The sequence below is a fragment of the Nelumbo nucifera genome, chromosome 2, assembly GCF_055504915.1.
Source record: "Nelumbo nucifera cultivar China Antique chromosome 2, China Antique-T2T, whole genome shotgun sequence".
NCBI classification, from domain to species: domain Eukaryota; kingdom Viridiplantae; phylum Streptophyta; class Magnoliopsida; order Proteales; family Nelumbonaceae; genus Nelumbo; species Nelumbo nucifera.
In genome coordinates, this window is record NC_142650.1 from 35,141,347 (window position 1) to 35,163,504 (window position 22,158).

The 22,158-nt window shown below is 38.3% G+C and overlaps 1 protein-coding gene across 2 annotated transcripts in view; it reads left to right on the top strand.

Moving 5' to 3' along the window:
• The window catches only part of LOC104612312 (HAD-superfamily hydrolase, subfamily IG, 5'-nucleotidase), a 37,733-nt gene that overhangs the window by 15,027 nt on the left and 548 nt on the right, over nt 1–22,158 (top strand). Inside the window, exons 8-13 of one of the 2 annotated variants that reach the window (XM_010279698.3) lie at nt 5,501–5,598; nt 13,361–13,484; nt 13,899–13,988; nt 17,324–17,368; nt 20,798–21,118; nt 21,230–21,415. In XM_010279698.3, coding sequence (XP_010278000.1) covers nt 5,501–5,598; nt 13,361–13,484; nt 13,899–13,988; nt 17,324–17,368; nt 20,798–21,118; nt 21,230–21,355 — 804 coding nt within the window. In that variant the 3' untranslated portion in view covers nt 21,356–21,415. The remainder of the gene's footprint in view (nt 1–5,500; nt 5,599–13,360; nt 13,485–13,898; nt 13,989–17,323; nt 17,369–20,797; nt 21,119–21,229; nt 21,416–22,158) is intronic. The other variant, XM_010279699.3, reaches the window with a different exon arrangement.

Here is a 22,158-nt window from a genome sequence, read left to right on the forward strand (position 1 = left end):
AAGAAACCCTAGCCGAAAAAGGGCGATGCTGATAGAGACTCCCTTCTCTGTTCGCTGCTGTGAAGTCGATTTCTGGTTGGCACCTTCGTACAGGTGCTGGACAGGTGTGTTCTTGTTTTTTTGTCTTTGTTGGCCAATGGTGTGAAGGGCTTATTCCTTGGTTCTATATATTTGTTTGGATGCTGGATTGTTAGACTGTATGAGGTGTAGTCGGACTGATAGTAATGTCTGCCTTGGCTGTGTTGGACTGATTATCGGGCTGGTTTAATGACTGAACCATCTCAGAGTTGATTTCAGTAGTGTCTTGCTCTCTTCCTCACATCCTAGAAGTAAATTCTTTTGGGGTTGGTGTTCTGCTTGTGGCTGTTGTGTAGTTGTGTGGGTTTTGGACTGATTTCAGCAGTATTCTATGGCAAATTATGAATCAACTTCATCGGGGGTTACACCAACCCGCAACACAGCTGGTATGGGAGGTGAAAACATGATGTTTTCCATGCCAATTACCCCTTTAAATGGTCTGAACTACCTGGAGTGGGCTAAAAGTGTAAAACTCTGTAACGGCAAGGGGTAAAGCTGGTTACATAAATGGAAGGGTGAAAGAACCCAAGGGTGAGACAGCTGAACATGATAGGTGGGACCGTGAAAATAGTATGGTGATGTCTTGGCTCCTCGCAGCCATGGAACCTGATGTGAAGAAGAACTTTATGTGGGCAGACACCGCTAGTGAGATTTGGGAACAGGCCAAAACTACCTATTCTGAGCAAAGGCATTATGCCAAGGTTTACCAGTTACAAGCTGAATCTTCAACCTATAAACAGGGCAACCGTAGTTTGTCTTCATATTATTCAGCCCTTACCTCCATATGGAAAGAATTGGATCATTATTAGGCTATAGAGTGGAAACATGATGATGATGCTAAGGCCTACAGGAAGCTGGTCTCTCAGCAACGTGTGTTTGCCTTCTTGTTGGGACTGAACCTTGCCTATGAACTGTTGAGGGTTCAGATCCTAGGAAGCAAAGAGTTGCCGTCGGTTCACGAGGTATACTCCCTTATTCAATCAGAAGAAAGTAGGCAGAGTGTGATGGTTACAGCTGAGGGGGAGCGACAAGTTGCTTTGGCTGCGATGAATAATAACTCCACAGGGAAGAAAAGTGACACGAAGAAGACTGATGATAAAGATAAGTTGTTCTGTACCCACTGTCGGCGTTCACGGCATACACGTGACACTTGTTGGGACATCCACGGGAAACCCAAGTGGGTAGTGAAGAATCAAGAACAGGGTAAAGGCCAAGGTCAGAAGAAGATGAACACAACACAGAATGCAGCACATGTGGCAACCCAAGATACTTAGGTTGCTGGTAGTACCTGGGACCACCTTAATAATTCTGACCCCAAGGAAGATATAATGAATTCCTTCAGAGAACACCTGGAATCTTATGGCAGGGCTTTGCGACAAATGGACAACTCAGTCATTGGTACTCCCTCTACTTCATTTGCATCTACATCAGGTAATACGGCTTCTGCATTCCATGTCACTCCCACGGATTCCCCTTGGATCATTGACTCAAGGGCCTCCAACCACATGACCGGTAAGCCGAACTTGTTTCAGACTTATAGCCTTTTGTCAGGAAGGGATAGAGTGAGACTTGCAGATGGCTCATTTTCCTCCATTGTAGGCCAATGATCAATATCTCTTCCCCATGGCCTTAATCTGAATTGTGTACTGCATGTCCCTCAACTTCCTATAAATTTGCTTTCAATTAGTAGTATTACAAGCTCTTCAAACCGTAGTGTAACATTTTTTCCTGATTCATGTGTTTTTCAGGACCTAGCTTCTGGGAGGACGATTGATAGAGGGAGCCTAGTGGATGGTCTCTACATTATCGACAACAAAGCTGGTCTCTCGGTGTCATCCTCAGAGTCACATAGTCAGTCAAATAAGAGTCAAATTCTTTTATGGCATAGTCGTTTAGGTCATGTTTCTTTTGAAATAGTAAAGTCTTTGTTTCCGGTTTTATTTAAGTCATGTTCAGTGTCAGAGTTCCAGTGTCAAACGTGTCAGTTGAGCAAACAATGTAGAACAACTTTTCACTCAAGTAATAAAAGATCAAATGTTCATTTTCATGTTGTGTATTCTGATGTATGGGGGCCTACAAATGTAATATCTGAGGGCGGATATAAGTACTTTATCACATTGATTGATGATTACTCTCGCTATACATGGGTATTTCCTATGCGTAGTAGAGACGAAGTTCCAAAGATTGTGAAAGACTTCCAGAGGATGGTATTTACGCAGTTCCATGTTGAAATACAGATCTTCTAATCCGACAATGCAGAAGAATATTCCATGGGGAGCTCAATGAGTTCTTTGTCTCCCACAGATCTATTCATAGGAGCTCATATGCCAGAACACCACAACAAAATGGTGTTGTAGAAAGAAAAAACAAACACCTCATTGAGGTAGCTCGCGGGATGATGTTACACATGAATGTTCCAAAAAGGTTTTGGGTGGATGCTATACTGGCAGCTGCTTATGTCATCAATCGCATGCCCTCCAAAGTGATGAACTACATGGCCCCTCACCAGTTATTGTACCCTCAGTCCCCTTTATTTTCCATTCCCATGAGAATCTTTGGTTGTCATGCCTTTGTTCATGATTTGTCTCCATCTCGAGGTAAGTTAGACCCTCAGTCCATTCCTTGTATCTTTCTGGGGTATCCCTCCTCTCAAAAAGGGTATCGATGCTTTGATCCCGTTAGTCGTAAGTTTTTTGTGTCTATGGATGTGTCATTCTTTGAGTCTGAGCCATTCTTCCTTGCTTCTCCTCAGGGGGAGAGTAGTAGTGTGGAAGAGGAGAAGCAGGTTCAGGTATCTCTTCCTTCTATTCTGGACCTTGCTCCCTTTCGTGTCTTCCAACGTACACGCCGTAGAGATCAGCGATGCGATAGAGATGTGGAGTAGCCAAACACGGAGCAATCGACACTGTTAGACTCCCAGGAGGTAAGTCCACTCCCTAACCCTACTCCTACTGTGGATGGCCTTGACATTCCTATTGCTCAACGAAAGGGAGTCCGGTCATGCACTACCAAACACCCCATTACCCATTTTGTCTCCTATAATCACATTTCCCCCTCATACCGAGCCTTCCTATCTGCAGTTGATTGCATCCATGTTCCCAGAAGCGTTGCAGAAGCCTTAAAATGCTCTGAATGGACAGATGCCATGAAGGAGGAGATTAATGCTCTTCATAAAAATCAAACTTGGGAATTGGTGGACCTTCCAAAGGGGAAAGACCCTGTGGGGTGTAAATGGGTGTTCACGGTTAAATACAAGGCAGACGGAACAATTGAAAGGTACAAAGCAAGATTAGTAGCCAAAGGGTACACACAAGTATACGGGGTTGACTATGATGAGACTTTTGCTCCAGTAGCTAAGATGAACTCAATTAGGGTTCTCCTGTCCTTAGCTGCTAATCTTGACTGGGAATTGCATCAACTGGACATAAAGAATGCTTTTCTGAATGGTGACTTAGAGGAGGAAGTATACATGGTTCAACTCCCTGGATTCTGTGCCAAGGGAAGTGAAAATAAGGTGTGCAAGCTGCGAAAGTCTCTTTATGGCTTAAAACAATCTCCCAGAGCTTGGTTCAGTAAGTTTGACATGGTAGTTCAGCAGATGGGCTTCAAACAATGTTAGTCTAATCATACACTTTTTGTGAAGACATGTCAGGAATAGGTTGCTGTATTGATAGTGTATGTGGATGATATCATCATTACAGGAAGCTGGAGTTCAGAGATACAAAAATTGAAACATTTCCTTGCATCTAAATTTGAAGTGAAAGATCTAGGTCTCCTGAAGTATTTCCTTGGGATTGAAGTCGCCCGCTCAGAAAAGGGTATCTTTATCTCTCAAAGGAAATACACCCTTGATCTATTACAGGACACAGGCAAAACAGGTGCAAGGCCAGCAAATACTCCCATGGATGTTGACCACAAGTTAGGTGACTGTGATGGTGAACCTCTGAAAGATGTGAAACAATTCCAAAGGTTAGTGGGAAAACTGATTTATTTGTCCATGACCCGTCCAGACATTGCCTATTCCGTTGGGGTGCTAAGCCAATTCATGCACTCTCCTAAGAAACCACACATGGAGGCAGCAGAGAGAGTTCTTAGATACTTGAAAAAATATCCCGGAACAGGTCTGCTATTCAGTAAACACAATCACCTAAAAGTGGAAGTCTTTACAGATGCTGATTGGGCAGGTGCTGTGGATGACAGAAAGTCCACAAGTGGGTTTTGCACATTTGTGGGAGGAAATCTAGTGACCTAGAAAAGCAAGAAACAAAGTGTGGTAGCAAGGTCAAGCGCTGAAGCTGAATATAGAGCTATGGCACATGGGGTGGCTGAAGTCCTTTGGCTAAAGAATCTTCTAGGGGAGCTTGGAGTTGTTGTTCATAGTCCTATGTCTCTTTACTGTGACAACAAGGCAGCAATAAACATCGCTAGCAACCCTGTCCTACATGTGAGGACCAAGCACATTGAGGTGGACAAACATTTCATAAGGGAAAAATTGGAAAAAAGGGAAATTTGCATCCATTATGTCAACTCCAAGGAGCATCTTGCTGATGTCCTCACAAAGGGGCTTCCATACTCGCGGCACAATGAGTTATGTGACAAGCTGGGCATGATAGACATATTCAGCCCAACTTGAGGGGGAGTGTTGTAAGGCCTTATTTAATTGTTACTTTATAGTTGCTGTCAGTAGGCTGACTTCTTAAGATACTGTCAGTTAGTTGCTTTTTCTTTTTTCTTATTAGTTCGGTTCTAGGGTGTGCCACCAGGGGCATAATTGTAATTTCTATTCTTTTTTATTAAGTTAATATAAATAGAGAATTGGCGACAGCCAGCAATGACTTTTCTTTTCTTCTCAATTGTATCTCTCTTTTTCTTCTCTTTCTCTCTCTCTCTCTCATCTCCCACTCTCCACGAATGATTACATTTACAAAGACTGAGCAGTGTACATTTATCAAAAAAAAAAAAGACTGACTAGATTATGCCATAATGATCTTTATAACAAGTTAGGTATGTGTGACATTTATGGCCTAATTTGAGGGGGAGTTAGAATTATCTAGTTAGTAGTCTTTAGAGGCATTAATGTAATTTAATCATTTTAGTACACTCTACATAAAAGAACTGTCTTGGCACTGCCACACACATCTCTGATTTTCTCCCCTCTCTTGTTCTCTCTTTATTCTTCTCGTTATTCTCTATGACAGATATCAGATCCTTTAGCAAGTTTAAACCTATAGGGCACTTTCTTTCCCTTTTGTTCTTGTTTTAGTATTAGAGCCCTTACAAAAGTTTTTTGTTTTTTGTTTTTTGAAAATGGTCTTGTCATTTTAGCACTTTTATGTTAGTATTTGTTTTTGATGTTTAATTAGTTATGGGTTTGCATTGGAAGCTTTTTAATTAGAGTTCATTCGTTTCAAATTTTCAATAGGACGCAATAGGAAGTACAGATTCTTGGAGGGAGCTTTTTGACGTTGTGATTGCTCGAGCTAATAAGCCAGGCTTTTACAATTCTGAGCACCCATTCCGGTTTTTATCTTCATCTTCCTAGATATTATGCCTGTATGATTGTATCTGTCCATTTTGTCTATATGATGCTTACATCTGATCCTTATGACTTGAGGATGATTATTGTATTTGTCATTTTGTACAATCTGCATCCTCATTTGCATCTCTTTTTGGGTCAAATGGTTGAATGCAAAGCCATGTATCCTGTGTTTAACTCATTATATGCCCCTTTGATGCCTTGTAGCAAGAAGACCATGCATATGCCAGTAAACAAAGAAAATTAAATTGGCAAAAACACCCAGGCTACTAAGTTAGATTGAATCCCAATAATGGTGCATAACAGTTTTGGTTTAGATGGCTAAAATATTATCATGCTGTAGAGCAATTAGTACAAAAATGACAACATTTTCTCTGCTAAGAAATTGGAGATAGAAACCTTTGCTGCTCAAACTAATATAAATTTGAGAAATCACATTGTATTTGTTTTTCATAATGTACTTCAAGGAGCATTAGTGGAAATTTTTGTCATGCAAAAATAGGAAACACATGACATATTTTGTGCTAAAATGTTGTAAAAATATTGCAAAGTCACTGCTGATATTCATAAATACTTTAGGAAGGATAGGAGAAGCTTAAATGTATATTTCTAAATTATTATGTCATGATAAACTATTATATAAACCTAGAATACTAAGTATGAGGTTTTATGTTGAAGACAATTCTCAATATGTCATTGGGTGTATCTAAATCCCTGTTCTGGGCCTATTGTGATTTGATCATCTTTCCTTTGTGACAACTGCTAATTCTGAACTCCCCATTCCCCTGAACTTAAGATCAGTCGTTTCAATTGATATGCTTACAAGCAACAATTTGGGAAGAAACTATTTGTATTTGTTACCTACTATGCTGGAATAAATGATGAGGATGATCTACTTTTCTGGAATAGGAGTTGGGCCTAAACAAGGGGCTTCTCGGGTTTCATTGTATTGGGCTAACTTATAATTTTACCTTATCTTTTTTCAAAAAAAAAAATTTTGTTTACTGATAAGAGTTTGGGTTTGTACTCGTCCCTATGGGGAGGTAGCATCTCGTGCCTCCTCTAAAGCTGATTGTACTCTCCTTTTTTCCCTATGAGTTTGTACTCATCCCTATAGGGAGGTAGCATCTCATCCCTTGGAATTCATGATTCAAATCGTGAATTGTATCAATTTTAAAATTTTGACAACATTGTCCTTGGCTCCATATATTACTTCTCCATGTGGGTCACATTCGCCCTTCTACCTGGATTTGAGTTGGCCATGTAACCACCACTTGAATCCTCCATCGCCACCTCATTCTTTTCTTCATCATCTTCTTCCTCAGTTTGGCTCTTCGACTCCCTCTCCTCCCTTGCCTCTTCCCTCCATTTGCCCCCTGATGTTTTTGTTCCCGGACCCACCCTTCCCTCTTCCACCCTTCCCTCCTCTACCTTCTTTTGATTTTCCATTGACATCTCCTTCTTTTCCCAAAATACATTCAATCCTCCGCTTATATTATCAACCGTAAGATATTTTTCACCTGCAAATGTTTGAAACATACTGTGACGGATAGCAGATGTATCCTCAACCTCGATTAATATTCTTGCCATGTCCAGTTTCCTATCCCATTTGTATTCCTTGGAGAACAGCAAATAGGTTAGGAATTATTATTGATAGATAAGTATTTCCATGATCATGGACTCCAACATCACATTTTTGTAATTGAATTCATTTAAACAGTAGGAAATGTGTTAGAAACTATTATAGGGATATTTTCTTGCAGTACCCATGGAGATAGAAACATTTTGTAGGAAGCATTGGGCAATGGAGGAAAGGTCTATTGCTATTTGTTGGGTAAAAGGGCTTGGAAGTGCTCTATGAGGATTGTTGCAATTTTTGAATGAATTGGGATTTTGCTCTCACCTAAGTCCTAACACTGTTAAAATAGAATCTTAGGGAGCAGAATGTAGCAGCAATTGAGTTTATCTAGATCCAGTTTTTTGGGTGTTAGAGCTGTATCATGCATCATCTTACTACACAGTTTTCTATATGGGTATGTAGCTTATTCTATTTGGGGATGGAGTTGCAATTTGTTGGCATTTACAATCTCTCTCTTTCTCGGTCTCTGTCTCTCTCGACCAGTTCTTAGCGTTGCAATCTTCATGTGACAATTTTTGTAAACCATGGATGTGAGATGAACATTGTTAGTTGATAATTGTTATAATTACCGAGGTTTGAACTATATCCTCATTCAGTATTGGTGGAAAGCTATGTGATAGAATTGCTTGCAATGCGTGGAATCACATTGAATGTTAGGTTAGACTATAGGGCTGTAAGTTGGGCAGGCGTGGGTTAAGGATTTGTTAAAATTTAAATGGGCCTGGCCCAAGGGCCTAAGCCTGATGCTGCGTAAATTCCTCATGCCAGGTTTCCAATTTGCACCACTAGGCTGGATACTTGTTCTTTCTTGGAGAGAGAGAGAGAGAGAGAGAGAGAAGAGAGTGAGGAGAGAAGAAAAGAGGAAGAGATCTGCTTGAGAGTCAAAAGTTCTAGCTGGCGGTGGCCAGCTTCTTATTTATAATAGCAATAAGTGATTAAAAGAAAAGAAAATTACAAACATATCCCTGGTGGCACACCCTAATAATAAACTAATTAAAATTAGAAAAGAACATGCTGACAGCACCCTAACAACAGAAACAAAGAACAACTCTAACAACACACTCCCTCAAGTTGGGCTGAATATTATCTATCATGCCCAACTTGTCACACAACTCGTTGTGCGGCAAGTATGGAAGCCCTTTTGTGAGAACTTCAACTAGTTGCTCCTTGGAGTTGACATAGGGAGTAGAGATTTCTCCCTTTTCCAATTTTTTCCTTATGAAGTGTTTGTCCATGTTAGAGCTAGCCGAATAAGGGTAGATTAGTCATTTTTACTCAGCTAAGTTATGTGCTTATGTGGCAGTTCTAATATGACTTCTTGTCCCATACTTAAGTGGGGGCAGGTTAGTCATTGCACAATTAATTAGAAACTAATCTACATTATGGTCGACTGATAGGGTTTAGCTATTAGGTTCGACTGTTCTTTTTCTTCTTCTTCTGGTTCAAACTACTGAAGCCACTGAACAAACAGTCCACTTCAATGTGCTTGGTCCTATTGTGCAGGACAGGGTTGTTGGCAATATTTATAGCTACTTTATTATCACAATAAAGAGACATAGGATTGTGAACAATAACCCCAAGCTCCCCTAGAAGATTCTTCAACCAAAGCACTTTGGCCACCCCATGTGCTATAGTCCTATACTTCACTTTAGCACTCGATCTCGCAACTACACTTTGTTTTTTACTTCTCCATGTCACTAGATTTCCTCCCACAAATGTGCAGTACCCACTTGTGGACTTTCTATCATCCACAACACCTGCCCAATTAGTATTTGTATAGACATTCACCTTTAGATGATTATGTTTACTGAATAGCAAACCTATTCCTGGATACTTTTTCAAATACCTAAGAATCCTCTCTGCCGCCTTCATGTGTGGTCTCTTAGGGGAATGCATGAATTGACTCAGAACCCCAACTGAATAAGAAATGTCTTAATGTGTCATGGATAGATAGAGCAGCCTTCCCACTAACCTTTGAAACTGTTTCACATCTTTCAGTGGTTCACCATCACAATCTCCTAGTTTATGATCAACATCCATAGGGGTATCTACTAGTTTTGCACCTAACTTGCTTGTGTCCTGTAACAGTAGGATATACTTCCTCTAAGAAATGAAGATGCCCCTTTTTGAAGGGGCAACTTCAATTCCTGGAAAGTATTTTAGAGGATTCAGATGTCACTTCAAATTGAGAAGCAAGGAATTCCTTCAACTTTTGCATTTCTATGCTTCAGTTTCCTGTAATGATGATATCATCCACGTACACTATCAACACAACCACTTGTTCCTAACATCTTTTCACAGAGAGTCTGATCAGATTGACATTGTTTGAACCCTACTTGCTGAACCCCCATATGAAATTTACTGAACCATGCTCTAAGAGATTGTTTTAAACCATAAAGGGACTTTCTTAGTTTGCACACCTTATTTTCACTTCCTTTGGCACAGAAACCTGGGGGTTGAACCATGTACACCTCCTCTAAATCACCATTTAAAAAGGCATTCTTTATATCCAGTTGATGCAATTCTTAGTCAAGGTTTGCAGCCAATGATAAAAGAACTTGAATTAAGTTCATCTTAGCTACTAGAGTAAATGTCTCATCATAGTCAACACCATAGACTTGAGTGTATCCTTTAGATACCAGCCTTGCTTTGTACCTTTAAACTGTCCCATCTGCCTTGTGTTTCATTGTAAACACCCACTTACACCCCATTGGGTCTTTCCCTTTTGGAAGATCCACCAACTCTAATGTTTGATTCTTATGGAGGGTATTAATCTCCTCCTTCATAGCATCTGTCCATTCAGGATATTTTAAGGCTTCTGCCACATTTCTGGGTATGGGGATGCTATCAACTATAGATAGGAAGGCACAATGAGAGGGTGAAATGTGGTCATAGGAAACATACTGGGTAATGGGGTGTTTGGTAGTGCATGACCTGACTCCCTTTCTGTAAGCAATAGGAATGTCAAGGTCATCCACAACCGAAATGGGAGCTAGGGTACCAACAGGTGAAATAGGAGGTGTTGGACTTACCTCTTGGGAGTTTGAAGGTGTTGGTTGCTCCACACCTTTGTTACATTGCTGATTTCTACGATGTGTACGTTGGAAGACACGAATAGGAGCAGGATCCGGAATAGAAGGAAGAGAGACTTGATGAACTTGGACTTGCTTCTCCTCTTCCACATTACTCTCCCCTTGAGGAGAAGCAGGGAAGAATGGTTCAGACTAAAAAAAGGAGACATCCTTAGAGACAAAGAATTTATGACCAACGGGATCAAAGCACTGATAACCCTTTTGAGAGGAGGGATACCCCCAAAAGATACATGGAATAGATCGAGGGTCTAGCTTGCCGCGAGACGAAGATAAATCATGGACAAAAGCACGATAACCAAACACCCTCATGGGAATGGAAAATAAAGGAGACTAAGAGAATACCAACCGATGGGGGGCCTTGTAGTTCAACACTTTGGAGGGCATGCAATTAATGACAAGCAACAGCAAGTACAACCAAGGTTCAAAGTATCGATACGTATCGACTGATATGCATCATATCGGAGCCTTCCCGATATGCCCCTATAGGGGGTGTTTCGGGTCGGAAAGTGGTTTAGGGGGTAGACCAGCCTTAAACCGGCCTCTCTAAACCATATTCGAAAAAAATAAAGAAAAACAAAAAAAAAGAGTACCAATACAGGCCGGTACGCCCTACCAGCATACACCCTGTATCGATACTTTGAACCTTGAGTATAACATCTACCCAAAAGCGTTTTGGTACATTCATGTGTAACATCATCCCTCGTGCTACTTCAAGGAGGTGTCTGTTCTTTCTGCAACACCATTTTGTTGCGGTGTTCTTGCACATGAACTCACCATGGAAATATTCCTTTGCATTTTCTGATTGAAAATTTTGGGTTTCGACATGAAATTGCGTAAGCACCATCCTTTGGAAATCTTTCACAATCTTTGGAACTTTGTCTCTGCTACGCATGGGAAATACCCATATATAGCGAGAGAAATCATCAATCAATGTGATAAAGTACTTATACCTGCCCTTCAAAGTTATAGTAGTAGGCCCCCACACATCAGAATACACAATATGGAAAGGGAAACTTAATCTTTTATTACTTGAATGAAATATTGTTCTACATTGCTTGCTCAATTAACATGTTTGACACTGAATATGACTTGAATAAATAAGGAAACAAAGACTTCACTATTTCGAAATACACATGACCTAACCGATTACACCACAAAAAAATTGACTCCTATTTGACTGTCTATGCGACTTTGAGGATGACATCGAGAAACCAGCCTTGTTGTCAAGAGTGTAGAGACCATCCACTAAGCTTCCTCTACCAATCGTCTTCTTGGAAGTTAGATCCTGAAAAACACATGAACCAGGAAAAAAGGTTACACTGCAGTTTAAAGAGTTTGTGATACTACTAATGGAAAGCAGATTGATGGGAAGTTGTGGAACATGCAAAACATTATTTAGGTTAAGTCCATGAGGAAGGGATATTGATCCTTGGCCTACAATGGAGGAAAATGATCTATCTGCAAGTCTCACCTTATCCCTTCCTGACAAAAGGCTATAAGACTGAAAAAGGTGTGGCTTACTGGTCATATGGTTAAAAGTCAATGATCTAGGGGGAATCAGTGGCAGTGGAGACATGGAAGGCAAAGACTTCATTACTTGATGTAGACACAAAAGAAGTAGAAGGGGTACTAGTAACTAAACTGTCCATCTGATGCAAGGCCCTACCATATGATTCCAAATGATTACGAAAGGAATTCATGTTATCTTCCTTGGGGTCAGAACCAGTGAAGTGCTCCCGAGAAGTACCAGTTGACACCCTAGCTGCATTATGTGCTGTATTAGGCTTCTTCTGACCCTACACCTTACCCTATTCATGGTTCTTTACAGCCCCTTTGGCCTCCCATGGAGCTCCCAGCATGTGTCACGTGTGTCTTGAACGTTGACAGTGGGTACATGACAACTCCTTATCATCAACTTTCTTGGAGTCATTTTTCTTCCCCATATTATTGCCACCCATTGTAGCTAATGCCATTTGTTGCTCCCTCTCAGTTGTAACCATCACACTCCGCCATTTGTTGCTCTGATACCATCTCAAAGAACCATTCAACATAAAATCTTAAGCTGTTAGGCGAGGTCCTTGAATAGGTTGATATTCTCTAACACGCCCCCTCACATGAAAGCCCATTGAGCTTGAAGCGCGAACAAGCACAGGCCCACCCATACCTTGTGCTGAAAACTTAATTATAATGGGGGCGACAAGGGTCGAACACTAGACCACTTGGTCAAAGTAAAGTGGCTTTGATACCATGTTTTCTTTCTTGGAAAGAGAGAGAAGAGAGAGAGGAGAGGAGAGAAGAGAAGAGGAAGAGATCTGTTTAAGAGTCAAAAGTTCTAGCTGGCGGCGTCAGCTTCTTATTTATAATAGCAATAAGTGATTAAAAGAAAAGAAAATTACAAACATACCCCTGGCGGCACACCCTAATAATAAACTAATTTAAACTAGAAAAGAACATGCTGACAGCACCCTAACAACAGAAACAAGGAACAACTCTAACAACAATACTTAAGTATTTAAAGAAAAATTTCATGTTAAATTTGTCTTTGTCAACCGTTTTTTCCTGAATTTGTTTGCACTAAGAAATGTAGTAGCTCTATAATTATTACTATCAACATGGTTCTATGTATTGTAATGTATTGGTGGATATTGTATGATACATATCAGTTTTCAGGTCACCTATATGTTGAATATTTTGAGTTGGGTTACCAAGTTAAAATCATAGTAATCATGTGCAGGTATGTAAATTGTCATTACCAAAAAAGGAGTATCACACTGTTTTCATGCTTGATATTCACTAGACTATCAAGTTTTATGTCATATAATATTGAAAAAAACTTTTTGACTACTAGAGTCCAGACAGTGAACTAATATTCTAAAAAAAGAGAAAAAAAGTTTCCCTACCATTTTCTCTTTCATAATTAGAAACTTATTGTTATAAAGAAGAAAGAAAATTGCATGTATACTAATACTCAATGAAGAATCTACTAACCTTTCCTCCATTTCCTTATTCTTGTAGCTGCTATGACATTGAGAAAGATACCTTAGCTTTCTCCAGGGTGGATGCATTTCTTCCAAATCAAGTCTATTACCATGGATGTCTTAAATCTTTCCTCCAAATTACTCGGTGGAAAGGTCCTGAGGTATGTAGTCTTCTTTATCATGATGCAAAGTTTTTTTTTTCTTTTCTTTTTTCATGCATGTTAAATAAGATTAAGAAAAAGAATAGAAAATTGAAAACATAAATATAAGGTTTTATTTGCTTCAGCATGCCTTCTAGTAACCAAGAAAATAATATTTAAGATGAAGTGATTTCATTACTTTGAATTTACAAATCCACATTAAATCTGTATAAACACTACAATGAAGTAGTGGAAAAAAGGTTTACAAATAGTAAGTTTTTTTCTTTTGCAATCTTACTGCATAAGAATTAAGAGGAAGATAGAATTGAATTAAACTTATATTTTGTGTCACTTTCTTTTTGACAGAAATTTGTTTTTGTTTTTGTGTTGCTACTTACAATGTGTCTTGCACTTATTATCTCAAAAATTATTTAGGTGATATATTTTGGGGATCATCTATTTAGCGATCTAAGAGGACCTTCAAAGGCTGGTTGGCGTACTGCTGCTATTATTCATGAACTAGAAGTATGCATACCATCTCACTTAGCTGGGTTTGGTTGTGTTGTTTGCTTGTTGAATGCTTACTGTTCATTTATACTCATGGATAGATCTTGTTTTCTTTTCTTTTCTCTGGTACACTGTGACATATAGTTAGACCATTAGCAGACTCTAATATCAACATATGAATTGGTTACACAAAAGGTTGGAATCATGGCTTGGATGTTTTCTTGGTTGTTTGTCCACCACCCCAAAAGTTTCTTTTGTAATCTATAAGATATATAAAAGTGGAAGTGCAATGCGAAAGTTTTTTTGGACAAAAATTACTCCTATTTCATTGTTTGTGAAAGGGTATAAAAGTCATTTTATTGTAGCTTTAATGCCAACTTTAATGGCTACTAAAATGCCCATATTTTGTCTAATCAGTGCATCTCTAATTGTAAGGGTTGAAAATGTAAGTTCAATTATTACATTTCACCTCATTTAATCCCCTCTCATTAAGTCTTATAACTTAAAAGTATTAACTCCCATTTTCTCTTATTAAATCCTATATTAAGTTATTTTTCACTAATAAATGATACTAATTAGATCTATGCCAATATTTTTAACAATATAAACTTGTATATTTTAAAAGTAACTCAATAACAAAACCATTATTTATCAAAATGGTGGCTAAGAAATTCAACCATCTGAATCAAATTGATCAACCTATATAGTCATAGTTAGTTAATAGAAATTTTAAAATAGAAATAAATATAAAAAAATGCAAAATGTAGAAAAAATTAGACACATTTATGATTATTTTATTAATGAAATTAAAAAATAAGTGTGATAAACAAGAATTAACTTTATTGATAATGAAAATAAATACATAATTTACAATTGAGCAAAAATGAAATTATTTTACTGTTTGGCAAAGATCAATAATTCAACTTTTGGGTCAAATTTCTTAGTGTTTAATGCCATAAATAAATAAATAAAAATTAATAAAACATAAAAATACAAAATGAAAAAATAGATAATTTTTCAAAAGAACATTCAGGCACATGCATAATATCATATAATTATCATATTAAACAAGAAGTAAGTATGACATATCAGAATTATTTTTACACATAGAAGTACAAAAAGAATTACAAAAAAATTGAACACATCTATAATTCTATATTTACACTACTATTAAAAATATGAATAAGATTATGGAACATTCTTTTAACTAAAATACTCAATTTTGAATTTAGTCCATATTTAATTGTAAGGTTTAAATTGTAAATTAAACTACCACTTAGGGTGTCAATTGGACTGGATTTTTGTCCAATGCGATCTAGTCCAACATGATCCCATTACAAATGGACGAGGTCCAATCCAATCCAATAAGTATTTTGGACCAGTCCAATTCAATGTTTGGACCTGAACCATTCATTCTCTTCAAATTCATTGTAATTTAGATTGGTTTTAACCCAGTTGACACCTATATTCTTATATTAGTGGACTAGATATTGGCTTAATCCAATCCAATCGAATATAAATTTATTATGAACGGACAAGGTCCAATCCAATCTAATAAATATTTTGGACCGGATTGGTCCAATCCAATGTCTTGTTGGTCCATCCAATCCGTCCAAATTGATTTTGGATTGGATGGGTCCAATCCAAAACTGGTCCATTGACACCCATACTACTACTTTTTCACTATCCGGGTGATGCCTTGGCTAGCCAAAGCCACCACGTGATCTAACTCTGTGGCCAGTGATTTTGGACCATGTCGGTACACGTCACCACAATCACATCACGGAGAGGCATCACGAGGAAGCCACGTCCCACGCAGACACGGAGATGTGGCCCACCGGGGAGAGCGAGACCTCTCGAGAACCTCAGTGGTCGACCTCATCCGACATAAAGGCATCTCCCCCTCAAGGTAAGCTCTTTGGGGTCTAGCACACATTACTCTCCTCGGCTTGGACTAGCTCTCTACCTGCTCGGCCTAATCGATCTCTCTATCTCTCTTCATTACTGACTTGAGCGTTGAAGTGCCTACTTGGGGTAAATTCCTTGGGCCTCTGATTCTCTTTTTGCTTGCAGACTATGGTGCACAACCTTGTCCTTCCACCTCGATCTCGTCCAGTTGGAAGGACTATTTGTTGCGTATTCGGCTCGGCACACCTAGGATTGAACAACATCATTCACCTCATTCAATTTTCTCTATTTAAATCTTACATTTCTTTGATAAATGAACAAAAAAAGATACACCAAAAAGATAAAACATTACAAAAAGAAGAATCTAGCTAAGTAGGTAGGCCTATCAATGATAGTTGAAGCTTCACAACTATGATATTTGGATGAGGTGTTTTATATAATCAGATTTGGATTTTGCAATGTGCATCCTATTAATAATAAAAATCAAAAGATATAAAAACAAAAAATAAAAATACATATTAATATACATTTTTTGATACATTATTACTGTCATTATCATCATCTAGAATTGTCATGTACAAAGCATGTGCATACTTACTAGTCTGAATAAATGTTTGGATGAAGGTCTAGCTAAACTATAAGTAAGATGTGTAAAAGCTAACATGGAAAAGTTTGTTATTTAAATGAAGAAAATAAAAAGCAATGGAGAAGAAGGAAGAAACATTGAAATGAAAGAATTTCCTAAGAAAAAATTTAAGGCGGTAGGAGAATTAATGGATATTATAAAGATAAAGGTTGCAAACTGGGTAAAAACATTGTAAACATTCAAAGAAGTCCATGTAGATGAGATCTTGAGAGCTTGGGGAGCATTACCTATATCTTCAAAGGATGACAAAGGCTGTGATGGAATGGAAACCACTGACAAGTCCAAGAGTGAAGTTGAACTTTGATGGCAGCTCTCTGGGAAATCTAGGACCAACAAGTATTGTAGGTGTAATTAGAGATTCAATGGGTACTATCAAAGCTCTGTTTTCAGGCTTCATTGGAATTAATGGTCTTGGAATGTTGAGAGATAAGAGTGCACCAAAGGTTTCACATTTCTGGGTCTGTGATCTTTCAAGTGCATTTCTTTGGGGAATAAAGTATCGTTAAGGAGTTGCTTTTGTTTTGGCTTGGGGCCACAAAACCTGCACATATGATTGTATTTATATTTTTGTTTAATAATTATACTTATCTTCTGATAATGCATGTTCTTAGATGTATAGTTATGATAATACATGTCCATTATTTATCATATGGAGATTATGTAATTTAACCTTTCAATCACAATTATTGAATCTTCATTGTTCACTGTTTTGAGGTTCAACACTTTTTTTTACGGTTGATACCTAAACATACTCCATCAGAAGTTCTTATGTGGTTTTTTTTCCTTCTAATCACTGCAGAATGAAATATGCATACAAAATGGAGAGAACTACCGCTTCCACCAGGTATGTTTCTGGTGATACTATTAACCTCTCCTGCCATGGGTTGGTTGCAAATTTTCATTATCATCATCATCATCATCACCGTCATCTATGAGAAGTTCTTCAATGCTAGTGTGCTTCTTGTCTATGTAGTTTTATGGTAATAAATAAAAAAGAAAAGCTTATTGATAAAAGGAAGAGTACAACAATCAGGGTGATGAGGAATCACCACAACTTAGACTCTAAACAGCTTAAAAAGAGAATACAACAAAGAGGAGAGAGAAGTACAAGATTAAATTGCTTGGGATCCTTTCAATGTAGACCAAACGAGCAAAAATGACTCCAGGAAAACTTTTGAATCACCACAATAATTCTGAAGCAACCCAAAGACATCCCCAGAAGAGCTTTGAAATAGAAAAACCAAAGTGCAGATGAAGCACAATCTCCTACACTGTTATGCACCAGAAAACACCTTCCTGACAGATGGCTATCACTTGAGAACCTCAAAAAAAAAAAAAGAAAAAAACATTAGCTTTCTATCAAAGCAACACAAACCTCAGGAGCAAAAACTGAGAAATGCCCACCCAAGACAAATCAAGGCCTTTCAGCACTCATTGAGTATTGTAGCTTTAGCTCCCGGTATGCTCTTCTGGTGTATTCTTCCCCTCCTAAAACCAATAAACCCAGTTTTTTACCCACTTTGAGACCAGTTTCCACCACCTTTTGCGTGATTTCTCGAACTCTATCCAATTCCACTTCTTCCTCTCCTCTTCACCTTCATCAACTTCTTCTAAAACACCCCTTCTTTTGCCAACACCTCTTTAGTGACCTCTGATGATTTACCACCCTTGTTACCACCTATTGGAAAACAGTTCTAAATATTCTCAGCAATACCATCATTGATCAAACAAGATTTTTCTTTCAATTTTTTCCTTGTATGCACTCTCTTAAATTTGCTACTTGGGCCTACTCCTATGAGTCCATCTTTCAACCTGGAAAATACCTTGGTACTGTGAACTTAAGGCATATCAAAAGAGAACCAAAGCTGCTCCTGTGCTCATTTGGCATCATTATGAAGATGTGGGGCCCACATGGGAGCTGGGTTAGAAGTGCTTCAACTTGGGAAGACCCTAGAGTCTTCAATCCACCTTAAGATGCTCTTTGTTTGGTTAAGCTTGCTGCTGGATAAGATTTGTTTGGTTTTCTTAAATTTCTGGACAGCAAGGGTATTTTTGTAATTTTACATGTTTAGTGGGTTATATTTGGGAACAGGTCTTAGCCTAATAATTTCCCCTTGTTTGGCTTTATGTTTGTAATTGTTTGGGGCCGGTTTAGTCTAATGTAGCTTCTAATGTTTAGTGGCTTGTTGGGTAATTGTTTGGGGCAGGTTCAATCCACCTCTCTACACCAGGCATGCACCAGTATTTCGTAGACAATGATCCAAATGAACTTAATTTTCTCTACTTTCAATCCATACCTAGGTCACCAGCAACTAAAGAAAATTCAGGATTCCTCTTTTTTCCAAAGCATTCTCTTGCTAGGGCTTCCTCCAACTCTTTTTCCAATCTTAAACTGAACAAGAATAAGACATCCCCATCCTTTGAACACAGGGGAAACTTTGGTTTTTCTGTTCTTGGATTGCCCATTTCTCTACTGCTCTAATATCAGGGTCTGAGTGAACAAATCTACCAACTAGACATCTATTTAATAACTCCAACCTTTCTTCAACCTTACCTCCATCCCTAACCAACATACCTCCTGTCGTAATTGCCCGTGGTTCTAATCACGATGCTGCTGCTGACCCTAAGACACTCTGCACCATTGTCATTCCTTTGACTCTGTTCACCATTGTTCACTTCATCATGTTATCAACTTCTCGTCATGTTCTAGAGCTCTACATCATCTTAGTGCCATTGGCAGCTGTAAGTGGACTGCTGTCGTTCCTTTGCGTATGTAGTTTTACCAATATATGTTTTCTTCTAATAAAATAAAAGTGTGAATAAAGAAAAAGGAGGGAAACAGCCTTAGTACTTCAACTACTCTATGTGCTACACATGACATTTTGCTTCAACACTAGATTTTGCCACCACATTCTACTTGTTACTCCTCCAAGTTACTAAATTTCCATCTACAAAGGTATAATGACATATAGAGACCTCAAGCATGAACTAAGCCTGCCGAATCAGCATTGGTATATCTAAGTTGTTTTTCCAAATATCTAAGTGACCAGTCAACCATTGCAATAGGAGATGTTATAGGAGAATTCAAAAATTGATTAAACACCCACACAACACATGCACTATCTGAGTTGGAGCGAGTCATATCTTGTATCAACCTCTAGAAACCATCTCACATTTGGTAACACCTCTCCACTGTTTTCTCGAAGGTCATGGTTAAGATCCATGAGTGAATCTGTAGGTCTGGACCCCAACTTTACAAAATGAAGATGTCTTTCTGTGATTAAGAACTTCAATTCAAAGGAAATATTTTAATGAACCCAAATCCTTCACTTAAAGTTGAGTAGCCAAAAAAATTTTCAATTGTTTAATTTTGGAATCCAAGTTCCCTGTAATGACAATACCATCCACATATATGATTAAAACCATAATGTGATATTTTCCTTCTTAACGAACAATGTATGATCTGCTTAAAATTGCTTGTACCCCATTTTTGAACGTATCAAACCATGCCCTAGGAGACTGTTTCAGCCCATAAAGCAATTTCTTTAGGCTTCACACCTTTTCTTCATTGTTTCCATTTGTTATATTGGTCAGTTATTACCAAGGGTGAACATTTCTAGCTTGGTGTAAAAGTCCGGCCCAGTCCAGCACATAAATTTCCAGGCTTGGCCCTAGGTTTTATTTCTTTTTTTTGGTAATAAATAAAAAGTAATTTTATAAGAAAAAGAAAAAGGTAAAATAGAGGTGATAAGATACCCCACTACGAAAGACAACACCCAAGCAAAGCGTAAGCTCCCAAGCCCAAACAAAAGAAATAACAACTTTTAACTTTTAACCCTCAAAAGTTAACCCCCAGCTTGCTTCTGAAGCATACAACCCTCAATAAACAAAAACAAAAATGCCCAACCAGCAGAACTCTCTCTAAACAAAAAACTCAAAACTATCACCAATCTGAGGTAGGACTTTCAGCATTCAACGGGAACTGTAGCTCTAAATTCTGAAACGCTCCTCTGGTCCTAGATTATGTGCCCAAGCCCAGCTCATGATCACCCCTAGTTATTACTACCAAGAAAATGACATTGAAATCTTCCTGCCTGGTAATTCATTTTCTTTGGATTATGTCAGGGCCTTGGTGAAATTTGGGTTCCAATGTTAAGGGTCTCTTCCATTCTGTAATAATTTTCTTTGAATTTTTATATTAATCTTTATTGTTTCACAACTTTGGGATCTCTGAATTCTTTCTTTCTTTCTTTTCTTTTGTTTCTGAGTCCAGGCAAAATTCCACATAATACAAGAACTGCTTGGAAAATTTCATGCAACTGTAGCTAACAGTCAAAGAGGAGAAGCTTATGACTCACTTCTGAACGAGCTGAATATGGAGAGGAAGATGGCACGGTCCGTGATGAAGAATATGTTTAATAGCTCATTCGGTGCTACTTTCCTCACTGACACGGGTCAGGAATCAGCTTTTGCATACCACATTCATCAATATGCAGATGTGTATACCAGTAAGCCAGAGAATTTCTTGTTGTATTCACATGAAGCATGGCTTCATGTACCCTTTGATATCAAGATCATACCGCATCATGTAAAGGTAAAGTTTTTTTTGATCCATGTAAATGTAACTTCATCATTCAAATTGTTAATCATTTAGAGATGAATGTACAAAAATTAGTCTCTACTGATGAAAAAGTTTAAAGAACAGGTGCAGTTCTCAAGAAAGATTGTTCAAGGGACTAATGATCCCTTTCTTCCTCATTCTACTACTGGAGTGAGAGAAATGCCTGGGACAACTTTTCTAGATCATCAGACTGAGGATATATCTGGTTGACTTGAGGGGTTGAACTGCTCTGGAATCTGGTCTAGTTCTAGTTGTGATGTCAGCTTCGGGGTGAGAATCCCCTCCCCCCTCCAATAGAATGACTTCTTGATATTCCTGATTTAGAATCTTGGATGTATCATCGAAATCACCATTTGTTGCCATACCTTGTACTAATCATCCAGCAACAATCACAACTCACCAATGGCAATGCTGCTGCCTACAACAATGGCTGGTATAAAACAAAATCAGTAATGAGAGCTGCTGAATCCCCCTAGATATACTTACTGGACTCCATGAAACAGTGTTCTAAAGGTCATCTGCTTCATTGCCAATTCCTTACTGGACTCCATCTGGATTCAGTGCATCCTGGAATCAGTTTTACCCAAGCAGATCTGAACTGGTGCACCACATAAGCTCCAGGAAAAACAGACTGAGACCTTTTTTTTTTCATAGAGACATGAATCTCACACGAGAGATCTTGTTCATGAGACAAATATTAAAAAGAAAGAATTCTGGTGTGGCTGATCCGAGGAGAAAAGAAACCTGATCTAAAAGAATGGAAAAATAGAAGAATAAAATAAAAGGGTTGATCAATGTGGTTTATGATTTATTAGTGGTATGATAAATCATAAAGCATGCACTATCTTTATATTAAAAGATAATGACAGATGAAATGACATCTATGCCCCTGCATCATACATTTTATGGTTTTCAAAAGTATGCCATTTGTTTGAATATACATTAGTTCATGCATTAGTCATGTTCAAGTTCATACCTGCATGAAAAGCTCTTTTTTCCTGTGTACATTCAAT